Raw genomic sequence first — 16,742 nt, 5'->3', positions numbered from 1 at the left:
TGAAGACTTCATCTGTTAACTGAGGATCTGTGCTAGACCTGTGTTTCTGGCCTTCATTCTGATTGGCTTACTGTTTTAGGAGCTGTTGACTATAAACTCACAGCTGGAGTGCAATCCTATATTGGCCTTATCTGCAGAATATGGAAGGTCTCTTGCTGTCACTTCTAGACTTTGTTCTTCCTTTTTCTGGATGCGCCAACCAGTCCTCCCTTAAAGTCCCTCAGTGTCCAGAGATGCTTTGAAGGGGGAGGAGCCATTTTAATGTACTTAAAGCCTTCTGACTGGAGCTCCTCTGGTCTTTTCCCTTGTAGCTGTGACATATGAAGTGTCTGTCTCCTGCCCTGCCTCCCCACAGGCTAGTCTGTACCTCCAGTTCAGACAACTTGGAGTGCAGGGAAAGGACCATCTCCTGCAGGGCCTCAAGTCTGATTTGATATCCCTCCTGGCGTCTGCTCTGCCCTGTTTCCCCTCCAGATTGTGTCAAGTACAGCCATCTTGCCTGCCTTCTCCCATTTTAGCTAAATATATGCATTCTATTTGAATATGGTCTTCATTTGTTCACTGGGTCTGTTAGAATCCATCTACTATATGATAACAGGGAGTTGCCAGTCTTTCTTCTTGTGATCTGCTTGGCTTGCTGATACCTCATTTATCTGAGTCTTCTGCATTCTTATGTCATTTTGAGAGTTCATTTGTGGTGCAGCATGATCCAGGTTAAAGCAATTATTTGTTGCTGTTTCAACATGTAATAAGGATGGGGAAGGGGTGGTGTCACAGTTTCACTAACCTGTTGCTGCTGTTTCTCCTCAGTAGATGGAGTTACTTTTATTGATGCTCCTTCTCCCATCTCATCTGGAAGTTCAGAAAACACCTCCTCTGCAGTCAGTCCTGCTACAGACAGTGGCTTGGAGTTGTCCTCCCAAACCACCTCCAAGGAAGATCTTACAGACTTGGACCAGGTCAACTCTTTGGGACTTAGTGCAGCAATGCCTTCAAGTGAGAGAGACGCTGAGCATCCACACCAGCCTGAATCCCAGGTATGAGCATGATCCTGTGCAGATGAGGCAACTCCAAAGCCAATAGATCTAGTGTCTGTATTTATGCCCTCCCTTTGGTCAGTGTCACTAGTGCTATGCAATAGTTAGGAGCTTAGAAAGGGGTCAGGAACTAATGTCCCTTAATAGCATAGAATTGCATCGTTTGGGTGCATTATGTGTCCATTCTCTCCTCAAGACTGGCCATTGTCAAAGGGTAACTGTGTGGTCCAGTTTCTGTGTAGCTGTATCCTTTCCAATGTTTCCATTACACCAGCCTTAATTAAAGGAGTAACTAATAAAGGCAGAGATGGCTGAAGTTTGGTGTGATCCCTTTTTGCTGTCTTCAGTAATAATTTTCCAGCCTCAATTTTTTAATTTGTAGAGGAGTTTTTGATGATTGCTTGGTGCATGTGCGCTTGCATTTGGTCTTGCCAAGGCAGGGAGTATGACTTGATATAATCTGGTGCAATTAAAAAGAAAAGTGTACTATGTAGACCAAAAACTTACTAGCAGGCTGAGTAGATTGGTTTAAATTTAAGTGATATAAGTCATCAAGTCAGAAACCTTGGTTTAAATGATTTGATTTTAATCATGTTTTGCATTTGTACATTTTAGTTATTTTCCTAAAGAAAGGTTCATTCTCATTAGCTGGTAACCTTTAAAACATGTTAGTTTGCTACTAAAGATAACCTTTACACTAAATTGTTTGCTTCTTTTTGCTAACTAGGATACACTATATACATTTATTTAAGCAATTACAGGTTAATTTGCATTTATTCAGACTCTTAATTTCTCCTTTTTGATTGTTAGAAAATGGTGAATGATGCATTTCTTTACTAGAATAAGTTTTTTATTTGTGATTTGTGTCATTTTGTGGAAATTCAAATTCAATTAAATGCGCGAACAGCATTTTAATTGTTTTTAATTAAACAAAGCAACCTTAAAGGTGCTGAATTCATAAGAAGAAAAGTTTTTATCGAAAAGTTTTTCAAAACATGTTTTGCGTTTCGAATTAACTGGTTTGTTTTTTTTAAACAAAGGAAATATTGTGAGGACAATCAATGGTACACAATCATTCCGGGGTACAAAATATATTGGAAGGACAGAACAGGTTGTGCGGGGGGGCATGGCACTATATGTGAAAGAAAATGTAGAATCAAATGAAATAAAAATCTTAAATGAATCCACATGTTCCATAGAATCTCTATGGATAGTAATTCCATGCTCTAATAAGACTATAACAGTAGGGATCTATTATCGACCACCTGACCAGGGCAGTGATAGTGACAATGAAATGCTAAGGGAGATTAGAGAGGCTATCAAAATAAAAATCTCAATAATAGTGGCGGATTTTAGTTATCCCCACATTGACTGGGTACATGTCACCTGAGGACGAAATGCAGAGACAAAATTTCTCGATACTTTAAATGACTGTTTCTTGGAGCAGCTGATACAGGAACCCACAAGGGGAGAGGCAATTCTCAATCTAGTCCTGAGTGGAGCGCAGGATCGGGTCCAAGAGGATCATATATGTATGACTATAACAGGACCGCTTGGAAATAGTGATCTAATATAATAACATTTAACATTTCTGTGGTGGGAAGAACACCTCAACAGCCCAACACTGTGGCATTTAATTTCAGAAAGGGGAACTATGCAAAAATTGAGGAGGTTAAACAGAAATTAAAAGGTACAGTGACTAGAGTGAAATCCCTGCAAGCTGCATGGACACTTTTCAAAGACACCATAATAGAGGCTCAAGTTAAATGTATACCCCAAATGAAAAAACACAGTAAAAGAACTAAAAAAGAGCCACCGTGGGTTAACAACCATGTAAAAGAAGTAGTGAGAGATAAAAAGGCATCTTTTAAAAAGTGGAAGTCAAATCCTAGTGAGGTAAATAGAAAGGAGCATAAACACTGCCAAATTAAATGTAATAAGGAAAGCCAAAAAGGAGTTTGAAGAACAGCTAGCCAAAAACTCAAAAGGTTTTTTGAGTACATCTGAAGCGGGAAGCCTGCTAAACAACCAGTAGGGCCCCTGGATGATCGAGATACAAAAGGAACACTTAAAGACGATAAAGTCATTGCAGAGAAACTAAATGAATTCTTTGCTTCAGTCTTCACGGCTGAGGATGTTAGGGAGATTCCCAAACCTGAGCCGTCTTTTGTAGGTGACAAATCTGAGGAATTGTCACTGATTGAAGTGTCACTAGAGGAGGTTTTGGAATTAATTGAGAAACTGAACAGTAACAAGTCACCGGGACCAGATGGCATTCACCCAAGAGTTCTGAAAGAACTCAAATGTGAAACTGCGGAACTATTAACTATGGTTTGTACCCTGTCCTTTAAATCAGCTACTGTACCCAATAACTGGAAGATAGCTAACGTAACAGCAATATTTAAGAAGGGCTCTAGAGGTGATCCTGGCAATTACAGACCGGTAAGTCTAACGTCGGTACTGGGCAAATTTGTTGAAACAATAGTAAAGAATAGAATTGTCAGACACCTAGAAGAACATAAATTGTTGCGCAAAAGTCAACATGGTTTCTGTAAAGGGAGATCGTGTCTTACTAATCTATTAGAGTTCTTTGAAGGGGTCAACAAACATGTGGACAAGGGGAATCCAGTGAACAATAGTGTTCTTAGATTTCCAGAAAGCCTTTGACAAGACAGGGTCCCTCACCAAAGGCTCTTAGTAAATTAAGTTGTCATGGGATAAGAGGGAAGATCCTTTCATGGATTGAGAACCGATTAAAAGACAGGGAACAAAGGATAGGAATATATGGTAAATTTTCAGAATGGAGAGGGGTAACTAGTGGCGTTCCCCAAGGGTCAGTCCTAGGACCAATCCTATTCAACTTATTCATAAATGATCTGGAGAAAGGGGTAAACAGTGAGGTGGCAAAGTTTGCAGATGATACTAAACTGCTCAAGATAGTTAAGACCAAAGCAGACTGTGAAGAACTTCAAAAAGATCTCACAAAACTAAGCGATTGGGCAACAAAATGGCAAATGAAATTTAATGTGGATAAACGTAAAGTAATGGCACATTGGAAAAAAATAACCCCAACTATACATAGAATATGATGGGGGCTAATTTAGCTTCAACTAATCAGGAGAAAGATCTTGGAGTCATTGTGGATAGTTCTCTGAAGACATCCATGCAGTGTGCAGTGGCAGTCAAAAAAGCAAACGGGATGTTAGGAATCATTTAAAAAAAGGGATAGAGAATAAGATGGAAATTATCTTATTGCCCTTATATAAATCCATGGTACGCCCACATCTTGAATACCGCATACAGATGTGGTCCCCTCATCTCAAAAAAGATATACTGGCATTAGAAAAGGTTCAGAGAAGGGCAACTAAAATGATTCGGGGTTTGGAACGGGTCCCATATGAGGAGAGATTAAAGAGGCTAGGACTTTTCAGCTTGGAAAAGAGGAGACTAAGAGGGGATATGATAGAGCTATATAAAATCATGAGTGGTGTGCAGAAAGTGAATGAGGAAAAGTTATTTACTTGTTCCCATAGTATAAGAGCTAGGGGCCACCAAAGGAAATTAATGAGCAGCAGGTTTAAAACAAGTAAAAGGAAGTAGTTCTTCACACAGCGCACAGTCAACCTGTGGAATTCCTTGCCTGAGGAGGTTGTGAAGGCTAGGACTATAACAGGGTTTTAAAGAGAGCTGGATAAATTCATGGAGGTTAAGTCCATTAATGGCTTTTAGCCAGGATGGTAAGGAATGGTGTCCCTAGCCTCTGTTTGTCAGAGGGTGGAGCTGGATGGCAGGAGAGAGATCACTTGATCATTACCTGTTAGGTTCACTCCCTCTGCGGTATCTGTCATTGGCCACTGTCGGTAGACAGGATACTGGGCTGGATGGACCTTTGGTCTGACCCAGTATGGCCATTCTTATATTCTTATTATCTGTAGTTAGTGAATTGAACTGACTTTTTGGTAACCATGTCTTTCACGATTGTAGAACTAGTAGATCTCACCCTCTCACACCTAGTTTTATTCATAGTTTGGAAGAGGAAACAAGCTTCCTTGCTTTTTCAACTCCCAGTTGGTTTCTTAACTCTGAATGAACTAGTCATTGAACTGAACTAGTTGAATAAACTGAAATGAAGAAAATATTTTCTCTGCACTTTCAAAAGAGGCAAATGCCATCAAATGTTGGTTTAGTGTTTCAGCAGACTCTGGTTCCAGGCGCTTAACTGGTGTCTTCAGTGGTTTCTTTAAGACTTGGCAACAAACATGTACTGCCTAATATTATTTTTATATGTAATTTATATGATTTTAATCTATATAAGAAGATTCCAGGATTGTCTGTGTATGTCACTCTGAACCCTAGAATGTCAGTAGAGCCAGTGTGATGTGATGGAAACAGCTACAAGCATTGTTGATAGCCCTTTTAGTTCAGAATATCCCCAGGTTCAGTCATCACTGGGATTCGTGGTCTACTACCATCCAACTTTTAAGTTCTCAGCCATTTTTGGCTTTATTACACCCACGATTTTATGAATTACACCTGTGCAACAGTATGGGCTTTCAGCCACTGATACATTCTAATGAGTTTAGGCCATAATATGATTGTCAATGTCAAATGTAATTTTAAATAGGTTTATTTTTAAAAACTAAACCTGTGTTTAATTTAAATTTAAAAATAAAGTTTTGATTTTTTAAAATCAGTTTTTATCTGCCCTACTAGCAGTAAGATTGATTGGGCTGTGGCAGCATCTTCCAAGTGAAGCTGCTGAAGCACTATCATTGTGGACATTTCTAAAGCATACTGAGGCACACACCTCGACAGTGTTCCCACACTGGCTGTGGGGGATGGACTATAATTGACGTACAAGGTTTCTTCTGTCTGAATTATGAGTTCTGCTTTGCTCACTCATGAGTGCCCGGTGCTACTTTGGCCACTCTAAGTGAATGAGCCTCACCTGCAGCTGGTGCAGTGTTAGTTTACAGTTGCTCTGTTTGTTTTTTCCTTGCTTCCCAAATGACTGGTATGAATGAAGAATGAAGGTCTAAGGGTGGAGAAGACCCAGTCGGCCTCAGTAGAGTCTATCCCAGAGGTGCTAGAAGAGTGCACGTCTGTGGCAGAACATTCTGACTCTGCCTCTGTTCATGACATGGACTATGTCAATCCCCGAGGAGTACGTTTTACACAGTCCTCCCAAAAAGAAGGTGAGAGTTTTGGAATACTGCCAGTGTCCTTTCTGCCTCTGTCTGTGCTACTCCACAGCTTGAGAAATGGGAGATGAGTTCCTGTTCCTGAACTGTTTTCTGTAACATTGTTTCGTACTTCTTGATGGGCATCGTTAAGAGATGGGAGCAGACTTATAGAGGCTCTACATTTTCTTACCTGCTCTTATTTCCTCAGGAATAGCACTGGTTCCCTACGGTCTGCCTTGTATCCGAGAGCTGTTCCGCTTCCTCATCTCCCTCACCAATCCACATGACCGCCACAACTCGGAGGTGATGATCCACATGGGGCTGCAGCTGCTCACTGTTGCTCTGGAGTCTGCCCCTGTTGCAAACTGCCAGTCTCTGCTGGGGCTTGTGAAAGATGAGTTGTGCCGGCACCTTTTTCAAGTGAGTTTGGGCTTCGCCACTGGGTGTACAGTGCTAGTGAGTTTTCCTGTGTACCAGGTAGGAATGATAGCAACCCAGCACACCTCCCCTGCAGCTCACTTTGGCTAGAACTTTTATTTTGGAAACTGAGGTGTGGTTAGCTGTGATGTACGATCACAAATCTGATTGCTGTCCCAGTGAGAGGAGAGGGAGTGTCTCTGATAGAAAGAGGCCTTCATAAGAATGTATGTAAGAGTCTATTAGCTTACTGTTGCTGTATATGGGAGAAGATGACACATGGGCACTCTTCCTCCCCAACATTTCTTGAATCCTTTTCCTCTCATGCAGCAGATATTACTGTTTGATCACTCGTAGCCCCCAAACTGGTACCAGATAATTTCCCCTCACCATTTCTCTTCATCAAATTCTCAAATGGTTCTGAAGGGCAGAAACGTCTCCTCTTGATCCCTGTCTTCACCCTCCCTCATTAAAGCAGTAGGCGGAAACCTTCTGCCTTTCTTGCCCCAAGGTAGAGGGTGAGGAAGCTGATTTTAATGAGCTGTCGTGACTGGCTTGGTTCCATTGTCTCAGTAGCTTTGTGACAACACTCTATGGCTTGGCCTGGGAAAACAGGGTTTTGAGATGTATCCCCAAGATGGTAAGTGACCAGTCTGGCAGCAGGTGGAGACTTGGGAATAAGTACTTAATCATTCTTTAGAGAGACATCCTTGGAGGCAGCTAGTCACCTAGCTTTCTGCTCAGAGGAGATATGCATGCTCTACAAATGAGCAAGTCTAACAGTTGAAGGAGAAATTAGAGTTCCCTGGAAGCAGGGGAGGAGTGTTTGAAACATGGCCACTGCCATTCACAGTAGGAGAGATCTTGAGACAGAGGATGGGATTGCTTCCAGAAATAAATCGGTTATGTGATACAATAATAGTACTACTCACTTGGGCAGATAGTGTAGTTTGACCTCTCACTCCTTATGTTTCTGTTCCTTGCTCAGCTGCTGAGTGTGGAGCGGCTCAATCTGTATGCAGCCTCCCTCAGGGTATGCTTCCTTCTCTTTGAGAGCATGAGAGAGCACCTGAAGTTCCAAGTGGAAGTGAGTTTTTGAAATATAACCGCATGGTCCCCATGAAATAGGTCAATAATAATTGCTTGACATGTAGGGGTATACAGAATGGGGTGGTAACATGCGCTGATTCCAGAGGGTACAGCCCAAGTACCAATCAGCTAGGTGTTAGTAGCTGTATGGGGGGTTCTGAGGGCTATTCTGGGTCCCTTCGTATTAAAACAGTAAAGTGCTTTTGAAACTGCCTTGCCTCTAACTTTTTGGAATAGTGAATCTCAGTCTTCTGAATGGCAAAATAATTCAGTGACACCCTTAAGAGTTTGCTGTTGAAATGTGTATGAAGTTACTAAGTGTACAGGAACCTGAAGAGGTTCTTCTACTGGAGTGAGCATTCACTAAATGTGGAGGATTTCACACTGTGAAGCACATGTGAAAGGGGAATGCTTAAACCTCCATTTAAAGAGCCCTGAAAGCTCAGTATTGTCCTGCTTTCCTTTCTCTTCCCCTAACCTGAGCTGTCCTGTGTTTCTGCCAGATGTACATAAAGAAGCTGATGGAGATCATCACTGTGGAGAACCCCAAGATGCCCTATGAGATGAAGGAGATGGCCCTGGAGGCCATTGTTCAGCTGTGGAGGATCCCCAGCTTTGTCACTGAGCTTTATATAAACTATGACTGTGACTACTACTGCTCTAACCTCTTTGAGGACCTCACCAAATTGCTCTCCAAGGTCCTGAAAAGGCTCTGCTTTGCCCTTCCCTTCAGCTAGTGCTGCAGACTACAGAACATGAGCCAGAACAGGGCTCGGAGGGAGATGTAGGTGGGGATGTGGAGAGTAAAGTCCCTCAAGAGGAGGGATGGCAGAGAGTCTGAGAGGAGGGGAGATGAGCAGATGGTGGTGGATGAAAGGTTCTGGTTGAACAGCTTTGTATGGATAAGAAGGACCACTTAGGTTCTGGAAGATCAAAGAACTGGAAGGAGTACAGTAAGGATAAGCGGGGGAAAATGAATGGGAGTTCTCAAAAAGTTATGTGGAAAGTTTGGGGGGGGTTTGTATTGTACATTTACCTTTTCAGAGCACTGGGACAAAGTTGCCTTGAAGGGTGTTAAATCTGAGACCATCTGACATTCAACTCCTTGATTTCCCAGAATGCCTTTCCAGTTTCTGGACAACTTTACACTACTCACCTGCTGTCTCTTGAAGCATTGCTGACAGTGATTGATAGCACTGAAGCACACTGCCAGGCCAAAGTGCTCAGCAACATCCACCAACAGGAGAAGGAAGTGGTCAAACCCAGCACAGAAACTGCCAGTAGCACCAAAGAAACAAGCAACAGTGAGACCCTTCTTTTTAATATCTCCATGTTCAGCCCTAGCTTTATTCTAAACCCACTTGTATGCCTCCATTTGGTCACTCAGCAAGTGAACTCCAAGAGAATGTATTTCCATTCTTCCAGTTTCATGCTTTCCAATATACTTTAGCATTTAAAACCTTGATGTCAGACCGCTCCACTTCAGGGATTCGGTCACTGGCAACTGAGATCAAGGAGACTGAGCTCACTGTCTGTCCCAAGATACAGTCTGGAGAGGGCAGGAGGCATGGTCATATCTATTAACAGTTCTATAGACATCTCTGGAATGGTCTTCTGCTCCATGAATGCTACAGTCCCTCTGCGGCATCCTTCAGAACAAAATGTTTAATGTGTATATGCGCGTGTGCGCTAACCTTGCTGCTGCTGTTGTTCCACTTAGAGCATGTTGCCCTTTCTTTGAAAACATACTGTTCTTTGAGAGATTGTCCACATGGTGTCCACCCCTCCTGCCCCTCATATGAAGAATCAGTGCCGTTTACCGACTCTGGCAAAAGTCCACTCCAAGTGCCTTTTTTGCGTAGGAGAGGGACATATCCCTGAGTGATGTTCCATACGTCATTCCTTCTCTAAGTAGACTCAGAAAGCTAGATCCTCTGTGCAATCCTCTGGATGCCAAAAGGAAGGATGCAGCGTTTCCCAATTAGTTATCCAATTAGGGAGGATACAGCAGAACCACAGCACACAGGACAGCACTATCTTTAGAGGTATACTCCTCTTAATCCCCATCATGACACAGTAGGGAGTCATCTCCTAAGTACCCTCTCTCACCCCTTGCGTAGCATAATTGGAGTCAAAAAAGTACTCTAAAGATGGTTCTGTCAGGCTTTCATTCAAACCAATCTGTAATGTATCTGTTTTTTTCCTAAAACCTCATTTCTCTCTGGGAGAGACTGAACTTCATATCTTGGCTGTTTCAAGGGACTTGCTATACTATCTTCAGAGGGCAAAGTCTTTCAGACTGTCCCCCTGTTGTTTTATCGCCATCTCTGGTGCTTCAAAGGTCAAGCCATCTCTTCCCAGAGAACGTAAAAATGTATCACATCGTGTACATCAATAGATCACATGATATTCTATGATATTCCTCTCCCTTCAAATATAAAAAGCTCATTCTACGAGAGCAAAAAGTGCAACCTATGCATTCCGCATCCAAAATTTGCAAGGCAGTATGAGGAGTAATCCGCTTTCTTTGATATAAAAATTAAGCCCTTGATCTGGCTGCGAGATCAGATGCAAAAATTTGGCAGAGCAGTGTTACTGTCACTGTTCAGTTAGTGATAGTGAAGGCTCCTCAATCATACTTTCCAGATAGGGCACTGCTTAGCAGTCACCTGCAGTGGTATCTACCCTATCAAATTTTCAAAGAAAAGGAAGAGGTTACTTCCCTAATAGTGATTGATTGTGGTTCTTTGAGGTGGTGTCATCTCTGTGGACCCTCTTTATTTGGGACTCTGTATTACTAAAGGAAGTGAGGGGATGGTTGTGGTCGCTCTGTCCTTTTTGCCCTCAAGTGGGAGGGTATACACGGTGTGGGCACAGCCCAACAGATACTGCTATTCAAAAGATTTCAGTGTCACATGCATGTGCACCTACAGTGGGATCTGTGCAGATGACAACATCTTGAAGTACCACAATTACTATAAAGTAAATAACCATTTGTTACACAGAATCTTTTGCAAGTGGGATACGTATTAATAGACTTGTTCACCACAGTTCAGAACAAGAACGGACAGATCTGCTTTATAGAGGTCTCCAGTCTAGACTCCCTGTCACTTGCCTTTCTCATCCTTTGAACACCAGAACCGATGTGCTTTCCCACTCCCAATCCTCATGATGCTGAGGAGATGAGGCAAGTTGCTGAATCAGTGATCATGATAGCCCTGGCATGGGCAAGGCAGTTCTGGTACTCAGATCCAGTGAACCTCTCATCACAGCTCCCAGTCACTTTGCCCACTGTGCCTGATGTTGTCTTACACAACAATGGTCACATCCTACAGCTGCACCCAGCATCATTATGTCAAACAGCCTGGATGCTGGCTGGCTGATATCTGTCCAAAGAAGCTGTTCAGCTGTAGCTCAGAATGTTCTCCAAAGCAGGAGAGTCTCAGCTAGACTGAGTTACAAAGCTAAGTGGAAGAGGTGTTCTGTATAAGGCATCTGAGCACAAGCTGTCTCCCTTGACAACACTCATTTAAACAATATTGGATTATTTTATCCCTGAAACAGCTGGGACTTCTATTTGTTCCACAGGGGCCCAACTAGCAGCAATATTTGCACATCCCCCTCCTATCTTGGGCCACACTGTATTTTCTCATCCTACAGGGGCTAGATTCCTTAAGAGCCTAACTCATGTTTTTCCCCGGGTTTGGGAGACCTCATGCTCTTGGGATCTCACTATAGTATTAATGTGTTTGATGGGTCTCTCCTTTGAGCCCTTAGTAACCTGTTCCTTTTACCACCTACAGTGAAGAGTTCCTTTTTAGTAGCCATTACATCAGCTCAGGTAGGGGAGAGTCACACCTGCCTGGTGGGTCCCCCTTATAATAGTGTTTGATAAGAACAGGGTCACTCTTAGGCTTCATCCCAAGTTCTTGCCCAAAGTTGTTTCAGGGTTCCATATGAACCAGTTTATTCATATTCCAGTCTTCTTCCCCAAGCCTCGTTCAACTCCCTGGAAGCTAAATTTCCCATGCGTGATGTAGTAAGGGCATTGTCATGCTACGTTACCAGGGCACAATCCTTCAGGAACTCACCTGGACTGACTGTGACCTTTGCAGAGGGTGTTAAGGTTCAGGTAGTGTTCTCCAACTGTATAAGGACGTTTTATGAATTAGCCAGGTTAGATCCACCTACTCACACTAGAGCTCATTTAACTGGACCTAATGCAGCCTCTGTTGCCAGTTTGAAGAATGTCCCTATTTCTGAAATTTCTGGGACAGCTATAGAGAGCTTGGTTCACACATTTACAAGACACTATACTTTGGTAGAGGCCTCCACATCAGATGCCTATTTTGTTCTGCAGTTGTTATTTTAAGCAAGTCTCCTAGCACCCATCTCCAACCAAACTGATAATTGCTTACTCACCAACAGTGGGATCTGTGTGGAAAATCACTTGAAAAAATGGTTACCTATCTTACAGGTTCTTTGAGATGTGTTGTCAACACAAATTGCTCAACCTTCTCTGCTACCACAAAGTCTTTCTCTTCTGGGATTCTGTATTGGAAAAGGAACTGAGGGCAGTTAGACCCATTCTTCTCTTAATACCCTTGGGTGTGTCAGTTCCTTCACCAATACGGAATCTTAGAGAAGGAACTGGCGCACCCAAGAATGTAAAGGGCAGAGTGGATCCAGCTGCCCCTCAGTTCCTTTGTCAACACAGAGTCCCAGAGAAGCAGGATTTTGTAGTAGCTGGGAAGGAGTGGGGTCACAAAATCAATGAGGACAACACAGTTCAAAGTCTCTCAGTTCCTATAAGGTCAGTAACTGGTCTTTTCTTTTGGTAAGACATGCAAAGGCCTTCAAGTGGTGAACAGCAATTGAAGTAAAAGGCATTATGATTATTCAGAAGCTCTTGTCCATCTTCTATTGCTGATTTCTCTTGCCTTCTCTTTTGCCCACAGATAATGAGAGAGTGCTGAGTGAAGGGAAATCTCCCAGTGTGGTCACAGAGCTGTCCGGGGCATGCCCACCCACCAGTGGGTGTCTTATGGCTGACCAGATGAAGCAGGGTTGCCAGGATTTGGAGGGAGGAAGTGATGCAGGTAATGGTCCCCACAGGACCTTGACTCTAACTGAACATCTGTTGCAGGGAATGGTTCAGACCTATGTTCTTTGGTATTAATACCTTATAGTGGACTGTGCTACCCATATTAACGGAACCTGATCAGAGCCAGAAGTACATATGCATGGGACGTTCAAGTTACTCTAGATGTGGTGTATTTGACAGAGCATGGCTACTGTAGATGTTTGTATGTGTGGAGAGATTTGGAACTGGTGAGTCCCCTTTGCTTGTAGCAAAAACACATGAGATTTGCCCTTGTTGGTAGCATTTTCAACAGATAGTCAAGGTTAGCACAGCACTCTCTAAGAGAGGATCATCAGTCTCAGGCTGCAACAGCCCCAGAGGAGACAGAAAAATAAACAGGGTGTGTGAAATTATCATGGCTGAGAAGCTCCTTTGCATGTGAGTGGTACTGGAGTTGCTGAGCAGTGTAGCAAAGCGATGACTCACTGGTACGACGCCTCCTGCTGGTTGTCTTGGGAATTAGCTCTTTCCAGCCTTCGGAGTGCCCTCTGCAGGCTGATGTCTCGCCTGCCGCTGGCATCTGTGTCCCTCTCAGAGCCTGGTGCCCTTTACCCTGGGGTTCTGCCCCAGCAGTAGCCCCACACTCTGGGTCTCCCCTTCCTGTGGAACCTTCAACCCTCTAAACCCACCTTGCTTCAGTGGCTACTGCCAGTTATCATCTAACCCCTGCTCATTGGGGCAGACCGCAGTGTAATGGCCACTCATCATTGGCAAGGGGTTAGGACCCTCTGTCTCTGCAGCCCCAGTACCTTTCTGGGCCTTTACCAAAGCCTCCAGCCTGGGGGTTTATCAGGCTGGAGCGCCCCAGCTCCCTTTGTCCTTCCCCAGCACTACTCCACCTCACGTACCTTGCTCCCAGGCAGCTGGTCCTTCCCACTCCAGGGCTAGAGTGAGCCTCCCTTGCTTCTGGCCCTTAGCCCTCTTATAAGGGCCAGCTGGGCCCTGACTGAGCTGGCCCCAGCTGTGGTCAGCTGCTCACTCAGCTTCCCCAAGCTGTTCTCACTCCTCTTCCCCCAGCCACAGCCCTCTGCAGGGCTGCTTTTACTATTGGCTCCCCAGGGCTGTTTTAACCCCTTCAGAGCCAGAGCGGGGTGACCACCCCGCTACAGCAGTGATGGGAACGTTGTGTGTGGTGGGGCACCTGGAGGTAGTATAGTATAGCATTGGCAGAAGGGGCAGTGCAGCAGGACTTTGTGATTGTATGGAGGCACTGAAAAATCATTCAGTGCACCATAGTGAGTGATGCTGTTGTGGGGGAGGGTTTGGCTGTAATGACACTTTCACTTTCCTTCCTAGCCGAGAAGAACATCCCCAGGAAGCCTACTCGGTTTTCCTGCCTCCTGCCCAGAACTCAGGAGCTGATGGAAATTAAGAGCAAAAAGAAGGTGCGGTCTGTTAACGTACTGTAAATTGGTTCTCTGGACATCGTCCCTGTTTCTTCTTCCATAAAATATTTACATTTTGGCCTGTTGTGATTAATCAAACCTTTAGAATGTTCGTTTGAGACCTTTGGGTGTATAATGAATTGAGTAGTCACACACTGAGGACCAAACTGCATCAGAGGAAGCCAGGCAGTGTCTTAAGGGAATAGGTATTACTTTGTGTCTACTTGAGTTTCACTCTGGTAGGGCTCTGAGGTGCTGGGGAAATTTCATGCCTGAACTTGTACTCTGGATCCATGGTGCTCCAGGCTGTTGGAGGCCACTGGGGAAACTGCTGGGCCTAATGTTAATGGAGATGGTCAACATCTCCTTCAAGAAGGGTGGGTTGCTTGCTACTCTTACCGAAGCATCGGTACAGCCTGGTCTCAAGAAGCCCCCATTTGAAAATGGCATTCTGGCCAATTATATTGCTTTAATCTCCCCTTTGTGGGTAAAATAATTGACAGATTGTGACAAGATAACTCTTCCCATATCTAGATGCCTCAATTTCTTTGACCCTTGTTAATCTAGGGTCCAATCTGAGTTTGGCACAGAGACTGCACTTGCTTAGTAGTTGGTCTCCTCCTCAAGCTGGATGGAGGTCAGGTGTCCATGCTGGTGGTGGTAGATCTATCAGCTGTCTTTGATATCAAAAGCAAGATGGTGTTGACATGCCTGCTGACCGCAGAGCAGGAGGGAGTGGATGTGGCTGCTCTGAGATCCCAGAGGATAGTGTTGAGTAATTGCTCTTCTTTCACTATTGCGCTCATGTGGAGTTCTGCTGGGTTCCATCTTGTTTTCCCTGTCACTCAGGCTTGGTCTACTCCTCAGTTAGATCAACCTAGCTATGTTGCTCAGAGCTGTGAAAAATATCATGCCCAATGCGACATAGTTAGGTTGACCTAAGCCCCGCTATAGACCCAGCTGGGTCCACAGAAGACCTAGATACTGCCTTTCGGAGGGTGGATTAATCATATCAGTGGAAGAACTCCTTCCATTGATGTAGGAAGCATCTACACTGTGGTGGCACAGCTGCACCACTGTAGCTGAGCTGTTGTAGTACAGACATACATTCAGCATATATATGAGTCTGTTAGGAGGCATAGAGAGGAAGTGTGGGTTGTGATGATTTCAGTATGAGTAACAGAGACCCAGTCCAGATGAAATTGAGTGGTGTTGGTAGGCTGGGGCAAGCAATCAAAAGATATGGTGATTTTAACTATCCCTTTATGGGTGGTTGCAACTTGGGTTGAGTGAGTTGGCTTTCAGTGGTGGTCAGGATGGCTTTTTACACTTGCATCTGGCTAGAAGGCTGCAATCTTTTCTCGCCAATGAAGATTTCACTACTGTGATTCATGCCTTTGTCACTTCAGCTAGATTATAATGTGCTTTCTTGGGGCTATCTTACATCTATTCAGAAACAAAATTGTCACAAAATGTATATGTGCAGGGTATTTCACTGTGAGCACTTTACATCTGTGCCTTGTGATCTGTTTTGGCTGCCTGTGGGTTTGAGTAGAGTTTAAGGCATTGGTTCTGATTTAGACAGCTCTGAACTGTGTGGGACTGTCTTGCAGTACCTCAGATCCCCCTTCCTTCCCATAACTAATGTAAGAGCTGTACTTGGAGCTCCCTCAGTTATAAGGGAGGGAATCGTTGGAAGGATTTTCTCTATAATGGCCTTTCTGCTTTGGAATTTGCTCTCCTCCCGTGGTCTAAAAAGGACCAAATTTGTTGACTTTCACATTCCACTGTAAGTCTGCTTTTTATGGAGGTTGTTGGGGAGAGGAGGTTGTTTAAGGATCATTGTTTAAGAAAGGTGGATCACATCTTTTACTGAGAGGTTTAATTAGCCATATATCATACAGGTTATTAAATATTTTTTTTTAGATAACTGTCAAAGGTGCCTAGAGTCTGGAATAGACACCTTTTTTTCGTCCTGCAGCTCCAAATATATAGTAGTGATTTTCCACAGTGAGGTAACCCCTCAGACTGTGTAGGCTAAGTAGGTACTTGGGCTTCATCACAGCAGCATCTGTGCATCTCTCAAACATTAACAGATGTTATCCTGACTGCATACCTGTGTTTTCTACACTACAGGAGCTGTGTACTTCACTGTACTTTGAGAAAGTTCACACAGACATACATGGGGGGATAGAGAGGAGTGGGCGATGGGCTCTGAGGTACTGAGAGCCCAGGGGAGTTAGAATTGGGATGGTCATGAATTTAGTTCACTAGGTCATTGCTCGCAGTTTCATGGTGATGGGGACTAACAGGGAACTGACATTTATTCTGGGGCTTTAGTAAAGTTCATGTAGCTGTTTGTGCGTTTGGTTTTCTTAACACTACAAAACCTTCAGTTAACCCTTCCTTAACCAGGTGCTCTATTGCACTGTAGACATTTTGTTATATAATCCTGGTCCGTGAAGCACAAATTGTTCAAGTATAAACA

The 16,742-nt window shown here is 43.8% G+C and overlaps 1 protein-coding gene across 11 annotated transcripts in view; it reads left to right on the top strand.

Moving 5' to 3' along the window:
* The window catches only part of GBF1 (golgi brefeldin A resistant guanine nucleotide exchange factor 1), a 178,424-nt gene that overhangs the window by 133,533 nt on the left and 28,149 nt on the right, over positions 1 to 16,742 (top strand). For 6 of the 11 annotated variants that reach the window (XM_074958523.1, XM_074958516.1, XM_074958520.1 and 3 more), the window contains 8 exons: positions 811 to 1,037; positions 6,064 to 6,232; positions 6,429 to 6,640; positions 7,626 to 7,724; positions 8,230 to 8,424; positions 8,844 to 9,030; positions 12,685 to 12,825; positions 14,166 to 14,254. In XM_074958523.1, the coding sequence (XP_074814624.1) occupies positions 811 to 1,037; positions 6,064 to 6,232; positions 6,429 to 6,640; positions 7,626 to 7,724; positions 8,230 to 8,424; positions 8,844 to 9,030; positions 12,685 to 12,825; positions 14,166 to 14,254 (1,319 nt within the window). The remainder of the gene's footprint in view (positions 1 to 810; positions 1,038 to 6,063; positions 6,233 to 6,428; positions 6,641 to 7,625; positions 7,725 to 8,229; positions 8,425 to 8,843; positions 9,031 to 12,684; positions 12,826 to 14,165; positions 14,255 to 16,742) is intronic. The other 5 variants (XM_074958518.1, XM_074958526.1, XM_074958522.1 and 2 more) reach the window with 1 other exon arrangement.

This window comes from Natator depressus, chromosome 7 (assembly GCF_965152275.1).
Source record: "Natator depressus isolate rNatDep1 chromosome 7, rNatDep2.hap1, whole genome shotgun sequence".
Taxonomy (NCBI): Eukaryota; Metazoa; Chordata; order Testudines; family Cheloniidae; genus Natator; species Natator depressus.
This window is presented reverse-complemented; position numbering and strand designations above follow the sequence as displayed.